This window comes from Lithobates pipiens, unplaced genomic scaffold, assembly GCF_037356315.1.
Source record: "Lithobates pipiens isolate NorthernLeopardFrog02 unplaced genomic scaffold, aLitPip1_a1.2 Scaffold_3, whole genome shotgun sequence".
In the NCBI taxonomy this organism is placed as follows: Eukaryota; Metazoa; Chordata; class Amphibia; order Anura; family Ranidae; genus Lithobates; species Lithobates pipiens.
Window position 1 is genome coordinate 237,484,143 of NW_027507790.1, and position 19,931 is coordinate 237,504,073.

Here is a 19,931-nt window from a genome sequence, read left to right on the forward strand (position 1 = left end):
ACCGTCAAGAACGCGGTGACATACAACACGTATGACGGGACACTCATTGCATGCCACAAAATTAACAAACATTTTGCTGCTTGCCAGTATGGGCCCCGCCCCCTTTCTCCACCCAGTGAAGGGGGTGGGGGGGCGCAGTTCCCTATCTTCGCCCTGGACACTGGTTGATCTTGTTCCTGTGCTGATCGGGTGCACCCAGTTGTGAGTTTTTTTGGGGGGCGAATCAGCAGGTGGCAGGCATTGTGATTGGTGATGGATTTACAATGAGGGACAATGTTTGAGGATTTAAAAAAACAAAAACAAAGGACTTTTGGGTGTCTTAATTTCTAGGTTACAACTTGTTTTGTGAATGAGTAGGTGTACTACATATCCCATACTCATTCACATTGGAGGGGGGGGGTGGTATCTGGGGGCTCCCTTATTATTAGAGGGTGCTTCCAGATTCCTATAAGCCCCTCAGCTGCAAACCTCCACAACCACCAAATAAAGGTTGTGGGGAAAAGACCCTTGTCCTCATCAAGATGGGCAAGGCATCCTATGTTGGGGCCCCAGCCCCCCACCTTTCCTGGACATCCAGGCTGGATGCCCAGATTGAGGTCTGGTATGGATTTTTAGGTGGGACTTCACACTCTAAAATCCATTCCTGGGGACCTCACACTTTTTTTTGTGTGTGTGGTACTCTCCTGAAAGCCATACCAGACTCAAAGGGGTTGATTTACTGAAATTGGAGATTGTAAAATCTGGTGCGGGTGCCCTTGATAGGTGGTATGTGGGGGCTCCCTCATTATAGGAGTGGGCTTTCCTTTCCTAGCCAGCCAGGCTGTATGAATTTCCCCCCCCCCTGTGGCGTATCCCTAAAAATTCATTCCTGGGGGACCTCACGCTTTTTTTTGTTTGTGTGAGGTACTCCCTAGAAATCCATACCAAACTCAAAGGGGTTGATTTACTAAAACTGGTGCAGCTGTGCATGATAGGTGGTATCTGGGGGCTCCCTTATTATTAGAGGGTGCTTCCAGATTCCTATAAGCCCCCCAGCTGCAGACCCCCACAACCACCAGAAAAGGTTGGTTGGGAAGAGACCCCTGTCCTAATCAAGATGGGCAAGGCATCTATGTTGGGGCTGCACCCCCCCCCCCCCCCCACACCTTTCCTGGCCAGCAAGGCTGCATGCCTAGATAAAGGTCTGGAATGGATTTTTAGGGGGGCCTCACACATTTTTTTTTTTTCTCTGTGTAGTCTCCCTTAACAACTTCAGCTTTGGAAGGTTTACCCTCCTTCATGATCAGACCATTTTTTGCAGTACGGCACTGTGTTACTTTATATGATAATTGTGCGGCCCTGAATTGCTGTATCTAAACAAAACTGATGTCAGTTTTTCTCACAAATAGAGCTTTCTTTTGGTGGTACTTGATCACCTCTGCGTTTTTTATTCTTTGCGCTATAAACAAAAAAAGATTGACTGTGTGGTGTTTTTTTTTTTGTTTTTTTTTTACAAAGAAGCTTTTAAAGTAATTTGCTGGCAATTGTAATTGTCAGTGAAGTTGCAGCACTTTCTGTACATCACAAAGATGCGTCCCTTCACAGGCAGGATTAAGACAGCGTCAGGCATAAATACATTTTAAATTTTTAATGTTTAACTTTAAGCATGTTTTTGCATTGGTATGTGTCACCACTCTACTCCATGCTAGTTTGTTTTACACCCCCATTGCCTGTTAGCTCAGAAAATGGGCACTTGTAATTTGACAGATTCAGTTGTCACCGATTTCAGTGGGGTTTGGGGTCAATATCAGAACTCCTTCTAAGTTCGCCAAACCCAGTGGCGTCACTAGGGGGGGGGGTGGGGGGTGCGGGCCGCACAGGGTAACACATGCCAGAGGGTAGGGTGACCACATGTCCCGGATTGCCTAGGACATTCCTGCATTTTGTAGGTCTGTCCCAGATCCTGGGTTACTTCATTCCAGGAAAATACAGTGTCCCGGAATAAAACTGACACAGAAATCCTCCCCCCCTCCCCCCGGCCAATCTGATGCCCCCAAAAAAGGCCGCCACATCGCTGCTTTACTCACTGACAGTACTTGTCTGAGCCGGGAATGTCTGGAGTGGTACAATCCCCGCCCCCTGCTTGTGATTGGAGACATTATAAATCCCACCTCTTTTGTCTAGTCACTGAGCCAGCATTGGAACAAGGTGAAATGGGTCTCTACCAGCCAGGACAATTACTGTCAGTGAGTAAAGTGGCAATGCGGTGGCCTTTTTGGGGGCGTGAACAGTGCTTTTGGGTAGAGCACGCACCCGGCGCCCCGGCTGTGCTGTGATTCATTATAGCACAAGCAGATTTTTGGGAAAATAGGGGTGTCCCTGAATGGTAGTTTGGAAATGTGGTCACCCTGACAGAGGGGTGACACCTGTGGGCAGCGGCACCTCTCACTACACAGTCCTCACCCCTTCACAGCGGAGCGGACAGAAGGACACCTCCCCTTCCTCTCTGTTTACATCTGAGAAGGAGGAGGAAGTCAGAGGGACACACGCGGCTGTGCCTATCCTGTGCTGTTCTGAGGTCTGTAAAGTTTTTAATGTAATGCAAATTTATGTGCTGGGGAAGGCACTATGGGAGGGGAGAGGGGGGACTGCACTGATGGGGGTATGCACTGATGGAAGGGGGGGGGTCTGCACTGAGGGGGGGTGTTCACTGATGGAGGAGGGAGAGGGGTGTGCACTGATGGAAAGGGGGTATGCACTGATGGAGGGGGGTCTGCACTGAGGAGGGTGTGCACTGATGGAGGAGAGAGAGGGGTGTGCACTGATGGAGGGTGTGCACTGATGGAGAGGGGGTCTACACTGATGGAGAGGGGGGGCTGCACTGAGGAGGATGTGCACTGATGGAGGGGGGAGAGGGGTGTGCACTGATGGAAGGGGGGGGGGGTCTGCAATGAGGGGGGTGTGCAATGTTGGAGTAGGGAGAGGGGTGTGCACTGATGGAGACGGGGTCTACACTGATGGAGGGGGGGTCTGCACTAATAGAGGGGGGTGTGCACTGATGGAGGAGGGAGAGGGGTGTGAACTGATGGAGAGGGGGGTCTACACTGAGGAGGATGTGCACTGATGGAGCAGGGAGAGGGGTGTGCACTGATGGAGGGGGGTCTGCACTGATGGAGGGGGGTGTGCACTGATGGAGGATGGAGAGGGGTGTGCACTGATGGAGAGGGGGTCTGCACTGATGGAGGGGGGTCTGCACTGAGGAGGGTATGCACTGATGGAGGAGGGAGAGGGGTGTGCACTGATGGAGGAGGGAGAGGGGTGTGCACTGATGGAGAGGGGGTCTGCACTGATGGAGGGGGGTCTGCACTGAGGAGGGTATGCACTGATGGAGGAGGGAGAGGGATATGCACTGATGGAGAGGGGGTCTGCACTGACGGAGGGGGAGTCTGCACTGAGGAGGATGTGCACTGATGGAGGAGGGAGAGGGGTGTGCACTGATGGAGGGGGGGGGTCTGCACTGATGGAGGGGGGTGTGCACTAATGGAGGAGTGAGAGGCGTGTGCACTGATGGAGGAGGGAGGGGGGTCTGCAATGAGGTGGGGGGTCTGCGCTGATGAATGGGGGGGGTCTACACTGCTGGATGGGGGGCCTATACTGATAGAGGGGATCTGCAGCGAGGGAGGTCTATACTGATAGATGGGGATCTGCATTGAGGGGGATCTATACTTATGGAGGGGATCTGCAGCAAGGGGGGTCTGCTCTAAGGGGGGTCTATACTGATGGATGGGGGTCTGCACTGAGGGAGCTATACTGAAGGAGGGGGGTCTGTACTTAGTGAGGAGGTCTATACTGAGAGAGGGGGTCTGTAGTTAGTGGAGGGGGGTCTGTACTGAGGGGGGACCATGGTTGGTGGAGGGGGGGGTGACACCAATTTTTTCCGCACCATGTGACACTAACCCTAGTGACTCCACTGGCTGAACCCTGCTCAAACCGAGCCCAGGGCGATTTGGCTCATCGCTAGTGGCCAAGTTGTGTTACCAATACCTACAGTAAAGTGAGTTCACCAAGCTGAGTGCGGTGTGTAGCAGGGGTGCCAGGAGGATCACAAGATTGGCTGGACTCCATTGACAAGCATAAAAAGTTCATATAAATGTATTTCATAGTGCTTTGCCTGTAATTCAGCTTTAAAGCGGAGGTCCACCCTAAAGTGGACCTTCCGCTCATCGGAACCCTCTCCCCCTCCGGCGCCATAATTGGCACCTTTCAGGGGGGAGGGGGGTGCAGATACCTGTACAGTACAGGTATCTGCACCCACTTCCGGGATAGCTCTCTGCGGAAAGGGGCGTAGATTACGCCCCTTTCCGCAAGTGCCCGCCCCTTTCCGCAAGTGCCCTGCTGCCTGCTGGGAAAACACACAGATCCCAGAGGCAGCGGGGACCGTCCTTATTGCGCAGCGCGACTCGCGCATGCGCAGTAGGGAACCGGGAAATGAAGCCGAAAGGCTCCATTTCCTGATTCCCATACCCAAGATGGCGGCGGCAGCACCCGAGAGACGATCTAGAGATCGGCTTCGGGTGCCGACATCGCGGGCGCGCTGGACAGTTAAGTGTCACTATTTTAAAAGTCAGCAGCTGCAGTATTTGTAGCTGCTGGCTTTAAAAAAAAAAAAAAAAAACGCGGAGTCCCGGCGGACTCCCGCTTTAATGATGGTGTAGCAAACTACTAGAGATACAATGCAGAATGGTTTATATAAAGCAGACCAGAAAAGCATATGGATAGAGGGATATATATGTATAAATAATATATTGTTAGCCAATCATATGCAGGTACTGGGCAGGTATTTCGACAGCCAGCAACAGATTACAGTTACTGCAGGGGGGGATTCATCCATCTACACTGTTTAGCGTGGATGGAGTAATCCGTTCCTCCAGTAATAGGTGAGTTCCCCAATGGAGTATATACAGTTAAAGCTGTAGTAAACAGCACCAAAATAAAATAAAATTGGCCTCTGGGCAGCTTAAGTCATGATGTGCTTGTATGCACTGCATACTAGCACATCATGACAAACTTACCTGAAGATGAAGCCCTCCAGTGGAGCTCTGTCACCACTGTAGGCACTTCCACCTTCACCTGGTCTTCCTTCCCGGTTTGTGGGCTTTGACCAATTGAATGGCCAAGTCACGATGAGGTCACTTCCGTGCGGGAGTCACGGCCGCTGCACAGAGGTCTGAATGGATGGCACAGTCCATTCAGAGCCCAGTGTGCATACGCCGGCGCACCTTTAGGAGATATTTACTGTACCTATAGGCAAGCCTTATTATAGGCTTATTATATTATTATAGGTAAAAATTAACCACTTACCCATCATAGATATAGTGCAGCAGGGCAGCCACTCTGCGCCAGATCAAGTAGGTAGTAGGTGATCCGCACGCTGGGGTAGGGGGCACACCCGCATGCCCCCGCCACCCTGGCTGTGCTACGATTGGCTGATTTGTCACTGATTGGTTGCTGGCACCCGGTGATTGGCTCTGAACATTACCGAAGGGAGCCCTGTGTAGGTAAACAAACACAAGGCTCTCTTCTGACAGAAGTAAAACAGTAGTAAAAGCAGCACACAGTAACACATGTTGGCCACACAGTTACCCCCTTGATCGCCCTATATGTTAACCCTTTCCCTGCCAGTGTCATTAGTACAGTGACAGTGCATATTTTGTAGCACTGATCACTCTATTAGTGTCAGTGGTACCCAAAAAAGTGTCAAAAGTGTCACTTAGTGTCCGATTTGTCCGCCACAATATCTCAGTCCTGCTATAAGATGCTGACGCCACCATTACTTTTTTTCTTTAAACTTTATTTCTTTATTAAGATATTTATTTTGTTTACACAATACATCAAAATTAAACATCCCCTCAGTCCCCCTCCCATCACCTTATCAGATAAAAATATAAAAAAAAAAAAAAAAAAAAAAGGATGGTTCATATCTTGGGTGGCCATTACTAGTAAAACATAAAAGATAAATAAAAAGTCTGTAAATATATCCCATAGTTTGTGGACACTCTAACTTTTGTGCAAACCAATCAATATACGCTTATTGGGATTTTTTTTATCCAAAAATATGTAGCAGAATACATTTTTGCCTAAATTGATGAAGAAATTAGATTTGTTACATTTTTTTTTACTGAATATGTTTTATAGCATAAAGTAAAAATATTGTTTTTTTTTTTTAATTATCGGCTTTTTTCGTTTATAGCACAAAAAATAAAAACCGCAGAAGTGATCAAATACAACAAAAAGAAAGCTTAATTTGTGGAAAAAAAAGGGCATACATTTTATTTAGGTACAGCTTTGCACGTCTGTGCATTGTCATTTAAAGTAACGTGGGGCCGTATATCAAAAAATGACCTGGTCATGAAGGGGGGTAAAACATTCTGGAGGTAGTTAAGGGTTCACTTCCTAACAAGCTCACACACCAGTATACTAGGGGTAGCCTCTCCCATCCCCCTCTATCCCAGGCTCTTCCATCTCTAGGTTATGGGGCTAAGCTATCCCCTCCCACAATTTCATCCCAGGGGAGGGGGTCTCCCTAAAAGGGGTACTAACCCTTGCTTACACCCTGATATTATAACTAATTCTATACTTCCAGTGTTCCAATACCCCAACTACAAGTGTCTTACACAGCAGTCACAGTGGCTTTTGCAACTGCTCTGCCCACACCTCCTCTCGCCTTATCCAATTACAGGATGATTTGCATTCTGTGAATCTGTTTCCGGAAATCCAAAGCTTTCTGTGGTTGGACAAGGAGGAGAGGAGGGATGGGCAGAATGGCTTCTGTGTAAGAGAGCCATATACTTTTGGAGTGCTGGAGTATAGTGAAAACCATACTGTCGGAGCCAGGTGTGCCAATAATAAAATTGAAAGGTCTAGGAGGTGACAAACACCTCCTTGTACTTATCACCTTGTATGCCTGTTCAGAATCATCTTTATAACACATAATAGACATGTGCAATTTGTTTAGTTTGAATTTGTTTTTTAACAAATTTTGACAAATTCATTAATTTCCGAATATTCAATTTTCCGAAAAAAAAACAAAAAAAACAAAAAAAACGAATGAAATGAAAATGAACAGATTTTTTGTCAGTGCGCAAGTCTAAGCCCTTGTACACACGGACATTTTGACGGAAAATGTCAGTTCGGACCGCGTTGTCGGATAATCTGACCGTGTGTGTGGGCTTCATCTGACTTTTTCCGTCGGAATGTCCGACCAACAAAGTTTGAGAGCTGGGCTATAAAATTTTCCGACAACATGATCCAATCGGACTTTGTCCGATTGTTTGTAGAGAATTCCGATTGGACAAAGTGCCACGCATGCTCAGATCAAATTCCTAGACCAAAGCTATTGGCTACTAGCCTATACGTAGTCCCGTCGTAACTAAATTATGTCATCACTTAACGAACAATCAGATTTCCCGACAACTTTGTCTGACCGTGTGTATGCAACACCAGTTTTGGACAAAATCCGCCTGCAAAAATCCGACGGATTTTGTTGTCGGAATGTCCGACCGTGTGTACAAGGGCTAACACATACACATATAAATCTGCTAGGGAATCTAAAGCTCTGTACATACGGTCGGACTTTCCAACGGAAAATGTGCGATTGGATCGTGTTGTCGGGAAATCTGATCGTGTGTTGGCTCCATCTGACTTTTTCCGCTGGAATTTCTGGCACACAAAGTTTGAGAGTCGGATCTAAAAAATGTTGACAACAAAATCCGATTGTTTAAATTCCGATCGCGTGTAGACAATTCCGATGGACAAAGTGCCACACATGCTCAAAATAAATGACTAGACGAAAGCTATTGGCTACTGGCCTCTTTATAGTCCTGTCGTACGTGTTTTAGGCCACCTCGTTCCAAACTATGGGATTTTCCGACAACTTTGTGCGACCGTGTGTATGCAAGACAAGTTTGGGCCAAAATCCGTCAGAAAAAATCTGATGGATTTTGTGGTCGGAATGTCCGACCGTGTGTATGGGGCATTACACTACTTTCTCCACAGATTAACAATGCTGCTGTCTGAAGATGTCTCTGTTGTTCATCCATACTGGAGACATCCCAACACAGGAAGCGTGCCACAGACCGGATCACCAGGTTTTATGGATTGGAATGCGATCTTGCAGTAACTAGTCTACATTGACACAGGATCCCTAATGCCCTGTACACACTGTACACACGGGATCCCTAACGCCCTGTGCACACGGGATCCCTAACGCCCTGTGCACACGGGATCCCTAACGCCCTGTGCACGCGGGATCCCTAACGCCCTGTGCACGCGGGATCCCTAACGCCCTGTACACGCGGGATCCCTAGCGCCCTGTACACGCGGGATCCCTAGCGCCCTGTACACGCGGGATCCCTAGCGCCCTGTACACGCGGGATCCCTAGCGCCCTGTACACGCGGGATCCCTAGCGCCCTGTACACGCGGGATCCCTAGCGCCCTGTACACGCGGGATCCCTAGCGCCCTGTACACGCGGGATCCCTAGCGCCCTTTACATACGTGGTGACGTAAACCACGTACGACGGGCCTATAAAGTATCCGTCAGAATTGTCTACACACGATTGGAATTTAAACATTCAGATTTTGTTGTCGGAAAAGTTTAGATCCAGATCTCAAACTTTGTGTGTCGGAAACTCAGGCGGAAAAAGTCCAATGGAGCCCACACACGATCGGAGTTTCCAACAACAAGATCCGATCGAACATTTTCCATCAGATCGTGTGTACAGGGGCATAACCGTTATCAAGGAAGAATAACCATACCTGCTCCACATGCAGTTTGCAGTATTCCCCCTTGAAGTTCTCTTGGGGATCTTCTACCGAGAGGCACTCACTATACGACCCCAGTCTGTCCACATTTCCCGTCAGTAAGCTGCTTCCTGGTTTTCCCACTGCATCGTACACTGCAAGAAGAACACACATACATTATGTTCACTCTGTGTCTAATGTTACATGGGTTTTTTTGGGTTTTTTTTTTCATGCAAGCACCTGGATTTTACTTTTGCAAACCCCTGTACAGCAGAACTCAGACTAGGAGAGGAAGAAGCAGCGGAAGGAGACAGTCAGTTGTGTTAAAGTGCTTGTATGCTAACAAGAGGCATGCTGGTAGGAGGAGAGAGCAGAGTAACAGAGGGATGGGCTCATCATTCAGGCTGGGGGAGAGACGAAACCTGAAAGTAACTTAACTGAAGCAAGGAAAGTCAAGTCTCCTCCTTTACAAGACAGGGTTGTGCTGTGTAGCAGGGCTGAGTAAACCATAGCACTGGATGGTCATTGGTCAGAAATATCATGTTTTACTGTAACTGCTGTTAAATACATATCTTTTGTAAGACAAAAAAAAACTCCTATATATTTCATCTACTGTATGTTTTTTACCCAGAGTTTGGCTTTAAGCGCTTGCGGACCAGCCGCTGCAGTTTTACTGCGGCAGGTTGGCTCCACTGCACACAATCACGCTAATGTACATGATCTCGTGAGGCTTGCATAGCAGGCATGTGCGCACCCGCCATGAGCTCCGTGAGTCCGACCACGGGTCCAGCAGACTCAATGTCCACGGGATACCCGCGGTCGTCTCACGGAGAGGAAGAAAGGGGAAATACTGATGTAGACAATAGACATGTGCATTCGTTTTCGTCCGAATGCATTTTCGTCCGAATTTCAGCTATTTTCGTTTTCGTTTTGACAAACGATAACGAAAGCACAAAATCCGAAAAACGAAAGATCCGACATAAATAAATGCTTTATTTTCGTTTTCATTGTTACAACAGTTCGATATAGAATAGGAGATTCGACATGACTCTGACAACAATCTGTGTCTATAGAACCTGTGGTCGAATGTGCCTAACCTTACCTCTATTAGTCCAAGATTATATAGAGAAAATATTCGACAGAGAAAAAAGATTTGACAGAGAGAAAAGATTCTGCAAGTTACTGTCCTAAAAAGTGTTTGGGGACCCGGGTCCTGCCCCAGGGGACATGTATCAATGCAAAAAAAAGTTTTAAAAACGGCCGTTTTTTCGGGAGCAGTGATTTTAATAATGATTAAAGTGAAACAATAAAAGTATAATATTCCTTTAAATTTCGTAGGGGGGGGTTGTCTATAGTATGCCTGTGAAGGGGCGCATGTTTTCTGTGCTTAGAATTGTCCCTGCACAAAGTGTCATTTATGCAGGAAAAAAAGTCCTTTAAAATCACTCGCAGCTATTATGAATTGTCGGCTCCGTAATACAGAGAACACTCATTGAAAGTCATTGATAAAAAAATAAATAAATAAATAAATAAAAAAGCGTGGGGGTCCCCCAAATTCAATTACCAGGCCCTTCAGGTCTGGTATGGATATTAAGGGGAACCCCGCATCAAATTTAAAAAAAAATTGACGTGGGGTTCCCCCTAAAAATCCATACCAGACCCTTTATCCGAGCACGCAACCTGGCAGGCCGCAGGAAAAGAGGGGGGACGAGAGAGCGGCCCCCCCTCCCTCCTGAACCATACCAGGCCACATGCCCTCAACATTGGGAGGATGCTTTGGGGGTCTGTGACCCCTCAAAGCACCTTGTCCCCATGTTGATGAGGACAAGGGCCTCATCCCCACAACCCTGGCCGGTGGTTGTGGAGGTCTGCGGGCGGGGGGCTTATCAGAATCTGGAAGCCCCCTTTAACAAGGGGACCCCCAGATCCCGGCCCCCCCCTGTTTGAAATGGTAAGGGGGTACAAAAGTACCCCTACCATTTCACAAAGAAAGTGTAAAAAATGGTTAAATAAAACAAACACACTTTTGAAAAATTCCTTTATTAAAAATAAAAAAATAAAAAAAAGATTCCAGCGGCGGTAATCCACTCTTGCTATCCAGCGACGGATGGTCATCTCTCCAGCGATGTCTCATGTCATCCAGCGCAGCGAATACATCCTTCTTCTGTCTCCTCCACGGAGACACTGCAGGCATTCCGGCGGCTGACGTTTCTTATATACGGAGGGCGGGGCCACCCGTCACCTGACCCCGCCCCCCTCTGACGCAAGGGGAAACCCGGGGTTCCCTGTGACGTAGGGGTGACCCGCACCCCTCTGATGTAACACAGGCAGGTTTCCGTTACATCAGAGGGGGGCGGGGTCACCCATACGTCACGGGGAACCCCGGGTTTCCCCTTGCGTCGGAGGGGGGCGGGGTCAGGTGACGGGTGGCCCCGCCCTCCTTATATAAGAAACGTCAGCCGCCGGAATGCCTGCAGTGTCTCCGTGGAGGAGACAGAAGAAGGATGGAGGATCGCTGCGCTGGAGAGATGATCGTCCGTCGCTGGATAGCAAGAGTGGATTACCGCCGCTGGAATCTTTTTTTTATTTTTTTATTTTTAATAAAGGAATTTTTCAAAAGTGTGTTTGTTTTATTTAACCATTTTTTACACTTTCTTTGTGAAATGGTAGGGGTACTTTTGTACCCCCTTACCATTTCAAACAGGGGGGGGCTGGGATCTGGGGGTCCCCTTGTTAAAGGGGGCTTCCAGATTCTGATAAGCCCCCCGCCCGCATACCTCCACAACCACCGGCCAGGGTTGTGGGGATGAGGCCCTTGTCCTCATCAACATGGGGACAAGGTGCTTTGAGGGATCACGGACCCCCAAAGCATCCTCCCAATGTTGAGGGCATGTGGCCTGGTACGGTTCAGGAGGGAGGGGGGGCCGCTCTCTCGTCCCCCCCTCTTTTCCTGCGGCCTGCCAGGTTGCGTGCTCGGATAAAGGGTCTGGTATGGATTTTTAGGGGGAACCCCACGTCAATTTTTTTTTAAATTTGACGCGGGGTTCCCCTTAATATCCATACCAGACCTGAAGGGTCTGGTTATAGATATTTAGGGGGAACCCCACGTCAAATTTTTTCTTAAATTTGAGGCAGAGTTCCCCTTAATATCCATACCAGACCTGAAGGGCCTGGTAATTGAATTTGGGGAACCCCCACGCTTTTTTTAAAATTTATTTATTTATTTTTTTATCAATGACTTTCAATGAGTGTTCTCTGTATTACGGGAGCCGACAATTCATAATAGCTGCGAGTGATTTTAAAGGACTTTTTTTCCTGCATAAATGACACTTTGTGCAGGGACAATTCTAAGCACGGGAAACATGCGCCCCTTCACAGGCATACTATAGACAACCCCCCCCCCCTACGAAATTTAAAGGAATATTACACTTTTATTGTTTCACTTTAATCATTATTAAAATCACTGCTCCCGAAAAAACGGCCGTTTTTAAAACTTTTTTTTGCATTGATACATGTCCCCTGGGGCAGGACCCGGGTCCCCAAACACTTTTTAGGACAGTAACTTGCAAATTAGCCTTTAAAATTAGCACTTTAGATTTTGAACGTTGGAGTCCCATAGACTTTAATAGGGTTCTAAAGTATGCTATATAGTTAGCTCCGTCGAATCTTCTTTATACATTCGACAGACACCATAAGCCTTCCAAGACAGATTCGACCGTAATTCATGTGGATTTTCGGACGAATGCAATTTTTGAACGAAAAACGAAATAAATAAAAACGAATTTCGGGAGTAACTAAATAAATTACGTTTTCGGACGAAAACGAAATTCCGAAACAAAATATTTTACTCTGCACATGTCTAGTAAACAAGCATTTCCCCGTTCTGCCTAGTGTCACTGTCACTGATCAGCTCTCCCTGTAATCGGGAGTGGTGATCAGTGATGTGTCACACACAGCCCCTCCCCCCCACAGTTAGAATCACTCCCTAGGACACACTTAACCCCTGCAGTGCCCCCTCCTGGTTAACCCCTTCTCTGCCAGTCACATTTACACAGTAATCAATGCATTTTTAATCGCACCGATCGCTGTATGAATGTGAATGGTCCCATAATTGCACCAAAAGTGTCCGATGTGTCCGCTTTAATGTCGCAGTCACAATAAAAATCGCAGGTCGCTGCCACTACCAATAAAAAAAAATATATTAATAAAAATGCCATAAATCTATCCCCTATTTTGTAGAAGTTATAACTTTTGTGCAAACCAATCAAACGTTTATTGCGATTTTTTTTTTTTTTTACCATATATATATATATACAATATGTAGTAGAATATGTATCAGCCTAAACGGAGGACAACATTTTTTTAATATATTTTTGGGGGTATATTTATTAAAAAGTTAAAAATAATGTGTTTTTTTTTTTTTTTCAAAATTTTCGCTCTGTTTTTGTTTATCGCGCAAAAAATCAAACCGCAGAGGTGATCAAATACCACCAAAAAGAAAGCTCTATTTGTGGGATAAAAAAGGACGTCAATTTAGTTGGGAGCAACGTTGCACGACCGTGCAATTGTCAGTTAAAGCGACGCAGTACTGAATTGCAAAAAGTGCTCTGGTCTTTAGCCAGCCAAATGGTCTGGGGCTGAAGTGTTTAAAACTAAAACAATGACTCTCATTTTTTTTTCCTATCTCCTTTACAGAACATCACTTTCTTCAAAATGTATTATAGATGTGTAGGAATTATGTGATCACCCATTATAGGCATCCATCAGGCCGCGTACACACGCGGGGACTGTTCGCCCAACTTTGTCCGCTGAACAGTGTTTGGGCGGACAGTCCGCCCGTGTGTGGGCTTTCAGCGGACAGTTTCAGCGAACAGTCTGCTGAACAAGGTTTTTCGGAAATTCCGAAAAACTGTCCGCTGAAACTTTGTTTCAGCGAACAGTCCCCTCGTGTGTAGGCTTGTTCGTCAAACTAAGTTCCGCGCATGCTCAGAAAGGATTTACACGCCGAAAGTTATAATGCAGTGTATAGGACGTCGTATTTTTCGTCCCGTTGTACGTGCCATTCACGTCATCGCGCACGGTTTCAGCAAACTGTTCGTTCGTCGTGTGTGGCCATGTCCGTCCATGCTAATTTTGAGCGGACTGTTTGCTGAAACTGTTTGACGGACAAAGTTGGGCGAACAGTCCCCGCGTGTGTACGCGGCCTTAGAATTATTCATATCATTTTTGTAGGCACCCATTATACGATGTGTCTTGAAAAACTATTCATACCCCTTGAAATTTTCTACCACACTTTTCACATATTTATTTGTAAAAAATTTTGAAAATCCTTTTTCATTTTCCTTCCACTTCACAATTATGTGCCACTTTGTGTTGGTCTATCTCCCATTAAAATACATTGACATTTTTGGTTGTAACATGACAAAATGTAGAAAATTTCAAATCATATAATGGGTGTAGGCATTCATTATATGATCAACCATTACAGGCACCCATTATATTTAATTATATAGTTGGTGTGCATGAACCCCATTATATGATCACCTATTATAGGAATCTATTATATGTAATGAAACAATTGGCGTAGGCATTGATTATATGATTCCCCCATTATATATATTCATAAAATTGGCAAAGACACTCATTATAATATCACCAATATATTTAAAGTGATACTAAAGTCTCAGTTTTTTTTCTTTAAAAATAACAAACATGTTATACTTACCTGCTCTGTACAGCAGTTTTGCACAGAGCAGCCCAGATCCTCCTCTTTTCAAGTCCCTCGCCAGCACTCCTGGCCCCTCCCTCCTGTTGCGTGCCCCCACAGTGAGCAGCATGCTATGGGGGCACCCGAGCCGAGCTGCTGCTCTGTGTGTCCATTCAGACATGGAGCCGTGGTTCGGCCCCGCCCCCTCTCTCTTCTCATTGGCTCGGGTGCCCCCATAGCATGCTAGCAGCGGGAGCCAATGGAGCCGCGCTGCCGTCTCAGCCAATGAGAAGGGAGAGTCCCAGTCAGCCGACACTCTCCTGCAACATTGCTGGATCGAGATGGCGCTCAGGTGAATATTAGGGGCAGTGGCGGCCCGTGCATTGCGGGCTCATGGGCGCCGCCCCCGACACCTCCGCCGCCTTCCCTATTCATGTTTCTGGCCCCTTTCAGGATTCCGGACACATGAAATACTATGTCTGGGCTAGGCGGGGGGGGGGGGGGGGTGGTTTGTATTTTGAAGCACGTGATCAGAGCCAGAGGCTCTAATAGGCTTCAAAATATGGTGTGCTCGGGGGGACAGATCACTGGGTGGCACAGCCAATGGTGTATCCTGGCCTAGGCCAATAAGGCCCAGGCCTAGGGCAGCACTTTGCAGGGGGGCAGCACGGAAAGAGTCCCCGCTGGCTTGCGCTACACTGTCTTATGGGGCAGACTGGGCTGAGAGGCAAATTAGTCTAGCGTCCCCATGAAGCGGCCTCACATCTTCAGGTATGCGGGCGGCTGGCATTCCGCAACTGGGGGGGGGGGGGTTGCCGCTTCTAATTTTGACTGTCCTCTCATCCTGGACCACAAACCTGTCAGTTTATTTTTTACCATCCCTGTCCCATTGCAGTGATTTCCCTTCACTTCCTGCCCCATAGCCAAACAGGAAGTGAGAGGAAATCTATGGAAATGAAGGGAATCCATTGCCCACCCCCCACGCCCTCAGAACTAGTGTCCCCACTCGAAAATGTCAGGGCGGGTAAACAGCAAGGGTTGAGGCCTTGACAGGAAGGGTGGGTCATATTTAAATTAGGGGGTGCACGAGTTTAGTCAGGCCTAGGGCAGCACAAAACCTAAATACACTACTGGGCATAACAAATACATTTTCACTATTTTAACACTAACGTTCCTCCCTGCCAGTCAGCAGGCAGGTCGATGAGACCTGTCTCCCGATTGGCCAAAGCTTTAGGCAATCCTACTGGATACTGGCTACTAATGCTTTGGCGGAAGAGAGGAGACACGGCAGGGGAAGCCTGAGGATGAGCTGAGCGGGCACCGGAGCAATAGCCACTGCTTCCCGCGGAGGAGGGGAGCCCCGTCACTCCAGGAGAGGGGCAGAGCCCTGCCACACTAGCGGTAAGTGCCACTGGACTGGCCACGCGCGAGAGGGGGGTAGTGAAGTGACAGCCGAGCCTGGCTGCATATATTGGGCACAAGTGGCTGCATTTTATTAGCACAAATGGCTGCATTTGACTGGCACAAGTGGCTGCATTTGATGGGCACAAGTGGCTGCCTTTGATGGGCACAAGTGGCTGCCTTTGATGGGCACAAGTGGCTGCCTTTGATGGGCACAAGGGGCTGCATATGATGTGCACAAGTGGCTGCATATGATGGGCACAAGTGGCTGCAATTGACAGGCACAGTGGCTGCAACATTTGATGGGCACAATGGCTGCCTTTGATTGGCTCAAGTGGCGTGGCTGCATATACTGGGCACAAGTGGCTGCATATGACGGACACAAGTGGCTGCATATGACGGACACAAGTGGCTGCATATGACGGACACAAGTGGCTGCATATGACGGACACAAGTGGCTGCATTTGACAGGCACAAGTGGCTGCATTTAATGGGCACAGTGGCTGCAGCATTTGATGGGCACAATGGCTTCCTTTGATTGGCTCAAGTGGCATGGCTGCATATACTGGGCAGAAGTGGCTGCATATAATGGGCACAAGTGGCTGCATTTGATGGGCACAAGTGGCTGCATTTAATGGGCACAAGTGGCTGCATATGATGGGCACAAGTGGCTGCATATGTTGGGCACCGTGGCTGCATATGTTGGGCACAGTGGCTGCATTTGATGGGCATAATGGCTGCATATGATGGGCACAGTGGCTGCGTTTGCTGGGCACAGTGGCTGCAATTAATAAGCACAGTGGCTGCATTTGATGGGCACAATGACTGCAACATTTGATGGGCACAATGGCTGCATTTGATGGGCACAATGGCTGCATTTGATGGGCACAGTGAGGCTGCAATTGATGGGGGGGTTCAGTATTTTTCAGTCTGTTTGCGCCCCCAACATTTTTTGAGCACCAGCCACCACTGCACACAGAAGGTTTTTTTTTTTATCTTAATGCATAGAATGCATTAAGATAAAAAAAACTTCTGACTTTACAACCACTATAATCGTAAAATTGGCAAAGACATTGATCATATGATCACCCATTATAGATACCTATTACAATGAATCATATAATTGGTGTAGATGCCCATTATATGATCACCTATTATAAGCACTCATTATATTTAATGATATAGTTGGTGTAGGCATTCATTATATGATCACCCATTATATGATCAAATGGAGCTCTCTGAATCAGCACCCCCACACCCTCTGATTTACAGAATAAGACCCCTTTGCAAACAGCAACCCAAGAAGATATCCCTTTCCTTTTAGGAAAATGAAATACGCCTTCACACCACGTCAGGTAGTAAAATAAATTGACTGAAACACGACTTTTTTAGAGCAGAATATCTCAGAACACGCTGTCTGCCTTGGGCTACATCCTGGGCAGTTCCTGAGAGATCCATCACCGAGAACATGGCGAGAGAGATGATAAAAAAAGAGAGCGGCGGATTGTTATCTATTATTTCTCAGAGCAGAACTCCTTTCCACACCTCATAAAAAAGGAAAAATTGGGCTGTGGATAGAATAAAAATCAAACAAAGTACAAATAGTACTTCTAAGTACATATCTAAGTGGGGGAGCCGAGGGTATACAGAGCGGTCTGTTAAAAAAAAAACAATTAAAGTGATATTAACTCTCAGTTTTTTTTAAGCACTTTGAGCAACTATTTTATTTACTTTTTGAACATTATTTTAGGCCCAAATCATTTTTAATTGTCAAGCAGTATAAGATCAAGGATTTATCAAGTGCAAAATTACAGTAAATAATATGCTAAAGATAATTTCCCCTAAATAATAAATAAATAATAAAATAAATAAATAAAATAAAAAGGAAATAAAGATAATTCTCTGCCCCGGTATATCCGATCAGCCCCTAACCTGTCCACCTTTAGGAGATCCCTGAAAACTCACTTATTCAGGGAAGCCTATCCCACACCCACCTAACGGTCCCTGAGCCACCCCCATCAAATCATTTGCTGCATCCAGGGGCGGACTGACAACTCATGGGGCCCCCAGGCAATAGGAGATTATGGGGCCCCCGGGCAATAGATTATACACACACAGACACACAGTATACACACACAGAATACACATACACACACTGAAAAGATACTGGAGAGGCAGGGCAGCTATACGCTTGGGATTTTTTTTAAAACACAGATTTTTACATACTGTCCCTGGTTTTTTTGAGGCTGGCAACCCTGATGGGGCCCCTTGGTGGCATGGGGCCCTTGGGCAATGCCCGAGTGCCCGAATGGTCAGTCCGCCCCGGCTGCATCTATTACCTTTTGTACCTCCACCCCCTCCCTTTAGAATGTAAGCTCTACGAGCGAGGCCCTCCTGTCCCTTCTGTATTGAACTGTACTGTAATTGTGCTGTCCCCCCTCTACATTTTAAAGAGCTGCGCAAACTGTTGGCGCTATGTAAATCATGTATAATAATAATATTAATAATTTTAGAGCACACAAACACACCGCGTATTATCCATTTTTTGGGTAAAATATAAAAGATGACGTACCCTACATTTTCCATAGGCAACTACATTTCCCTTTATAAGGCCTTACAGGTCATCAGTTTAGAGTAAATAATAGACCTAGATATGTAATGTGTAGCATACACAATATATTCATGCATTGGTGCCTTCAACGCATGTGTTTGCATTCATAATATGCAAGTATGTCGACGGTGGAGGGGGGGGGGGGGGGGAGTCCGGGTGAAGAGCAATGTCCTTCTGTCCCTCGTTCCTCATTTGTCCCTCATTTTGGTCTGATCTATATAGTTGTATATAAAATGCACTTTTTATCTTTCAAAAAGTGTTTCCTGGTGCTAAACCTTTCATTTGATTTCTAAATTGCTGCATTTGTACACTTAAAAATGCAAAATAAAGGAATAGTAGTGGTAATAATAAAGCACTTGTGGGTTTAACCAATATTTTTTTAATATAATTCTCCTTTAAGGGGACGTGACATGGGGTGTGTCCTATGCCTACATACATTTGCTAATAGGTGTCCCTCGCTCCCATATCAAAAAGTTAAGTGGTATGCCTATGTGAAACTTTTTTGTGTAAGAGATTCTCCTTACGGAGGGATTTCACTTGAAAAAAAAATGATTAAAAGCCAGCAGCTACAAATACTGCAGCTGCTGACTTTTAATAAATGGACACACCTGTCCCAGGATCCAGCGATGTCGGCAGCTGAGGCCGATCGATTGATCGGCTCTCGGCTGCTGCTGCCACCATTCTAGGTGAGGAAATCAGGAAGTAAAGTGTTGCGGGTTCACTTCCCGGTTCCCTACTGCGCATGCGCGAGTCACGCAGCGCAATAGGAATGGTCCGCGCTGTCTCTGGGACCCGTGGGAGTCTATGCCCGGAAGTGGGTGCAAATACCTGTCTTAGGTATCTGCACCCCCCCCTCCCCCCTGAAAGGTGCCAACTGTGACACCTGAGGGGGGGGGGGGTTCCGATGAGCGGAAGCTCCACTTTAGGGTGGAACCCCGCTTTAATAAGAAATCAGGAGAGAATTTGACTCCTGACTTTTCACCTAAACTCCAGTGAAGAATGGAGTGCAGACCATGACAGCCAGACCCAGAAGTGATGTTTACATGTCACTTCCAAGTTCTTAGCAGGAAGGCACCTATACTCAGTGGCACCTGGAGTCCCAGGTCCGCCTGTGGGAGTGCAGAGACCGGAAAACATGGAGGAGTAGGTATGCAGGGGAAGGGGTGAGGTGAATGGACCAGTGTAGCTCTCAACTGTCCCTGATTTGGAGCAATGTCCCTCTGTTCCTCTTTCCCCATCATTTGTCCCTCATTTTGGTCCGATCTATATAGTTGTATATAAAATGCACATTTTATCTTTCAAAAAGTGTTTCCCAGCGCTAAACCTTTCATCCAAAACCTAAATTGCTGCATTTGTAAATTTCAAAAGCCAATATAATATAGTAGTGGTAAAAAAGCCCTTGTGGGTTTAACTAATCTTTTTTTTTAGGTTA

At 46.8% G+C, this 19,931-nt stretch overlaps 1 protein-coding gene across 1 annotated transcript in view; it reads right to left on the reverse strand.

The window, feature by feature from the left end:
* LOC143941032 (O-acyltransferase like protein-like) overlaps nt 1-19,931 on the reverse strand; it is a 121,530-nt gene that overhangs the window by 89,650 nt on the left and 11,949 nt on the right. Inside the window, exon 2 of the mRNA XM_077462914.1 lies at nt 8,796-8,935. Within this exon, the coding sequence (XP_077319040.1) occupies nt 8,796-8,935 (140 nt within the window). The remainder of the gene's footprint in view (nt 1-8,795; nt 8,936-19,931) is intronic.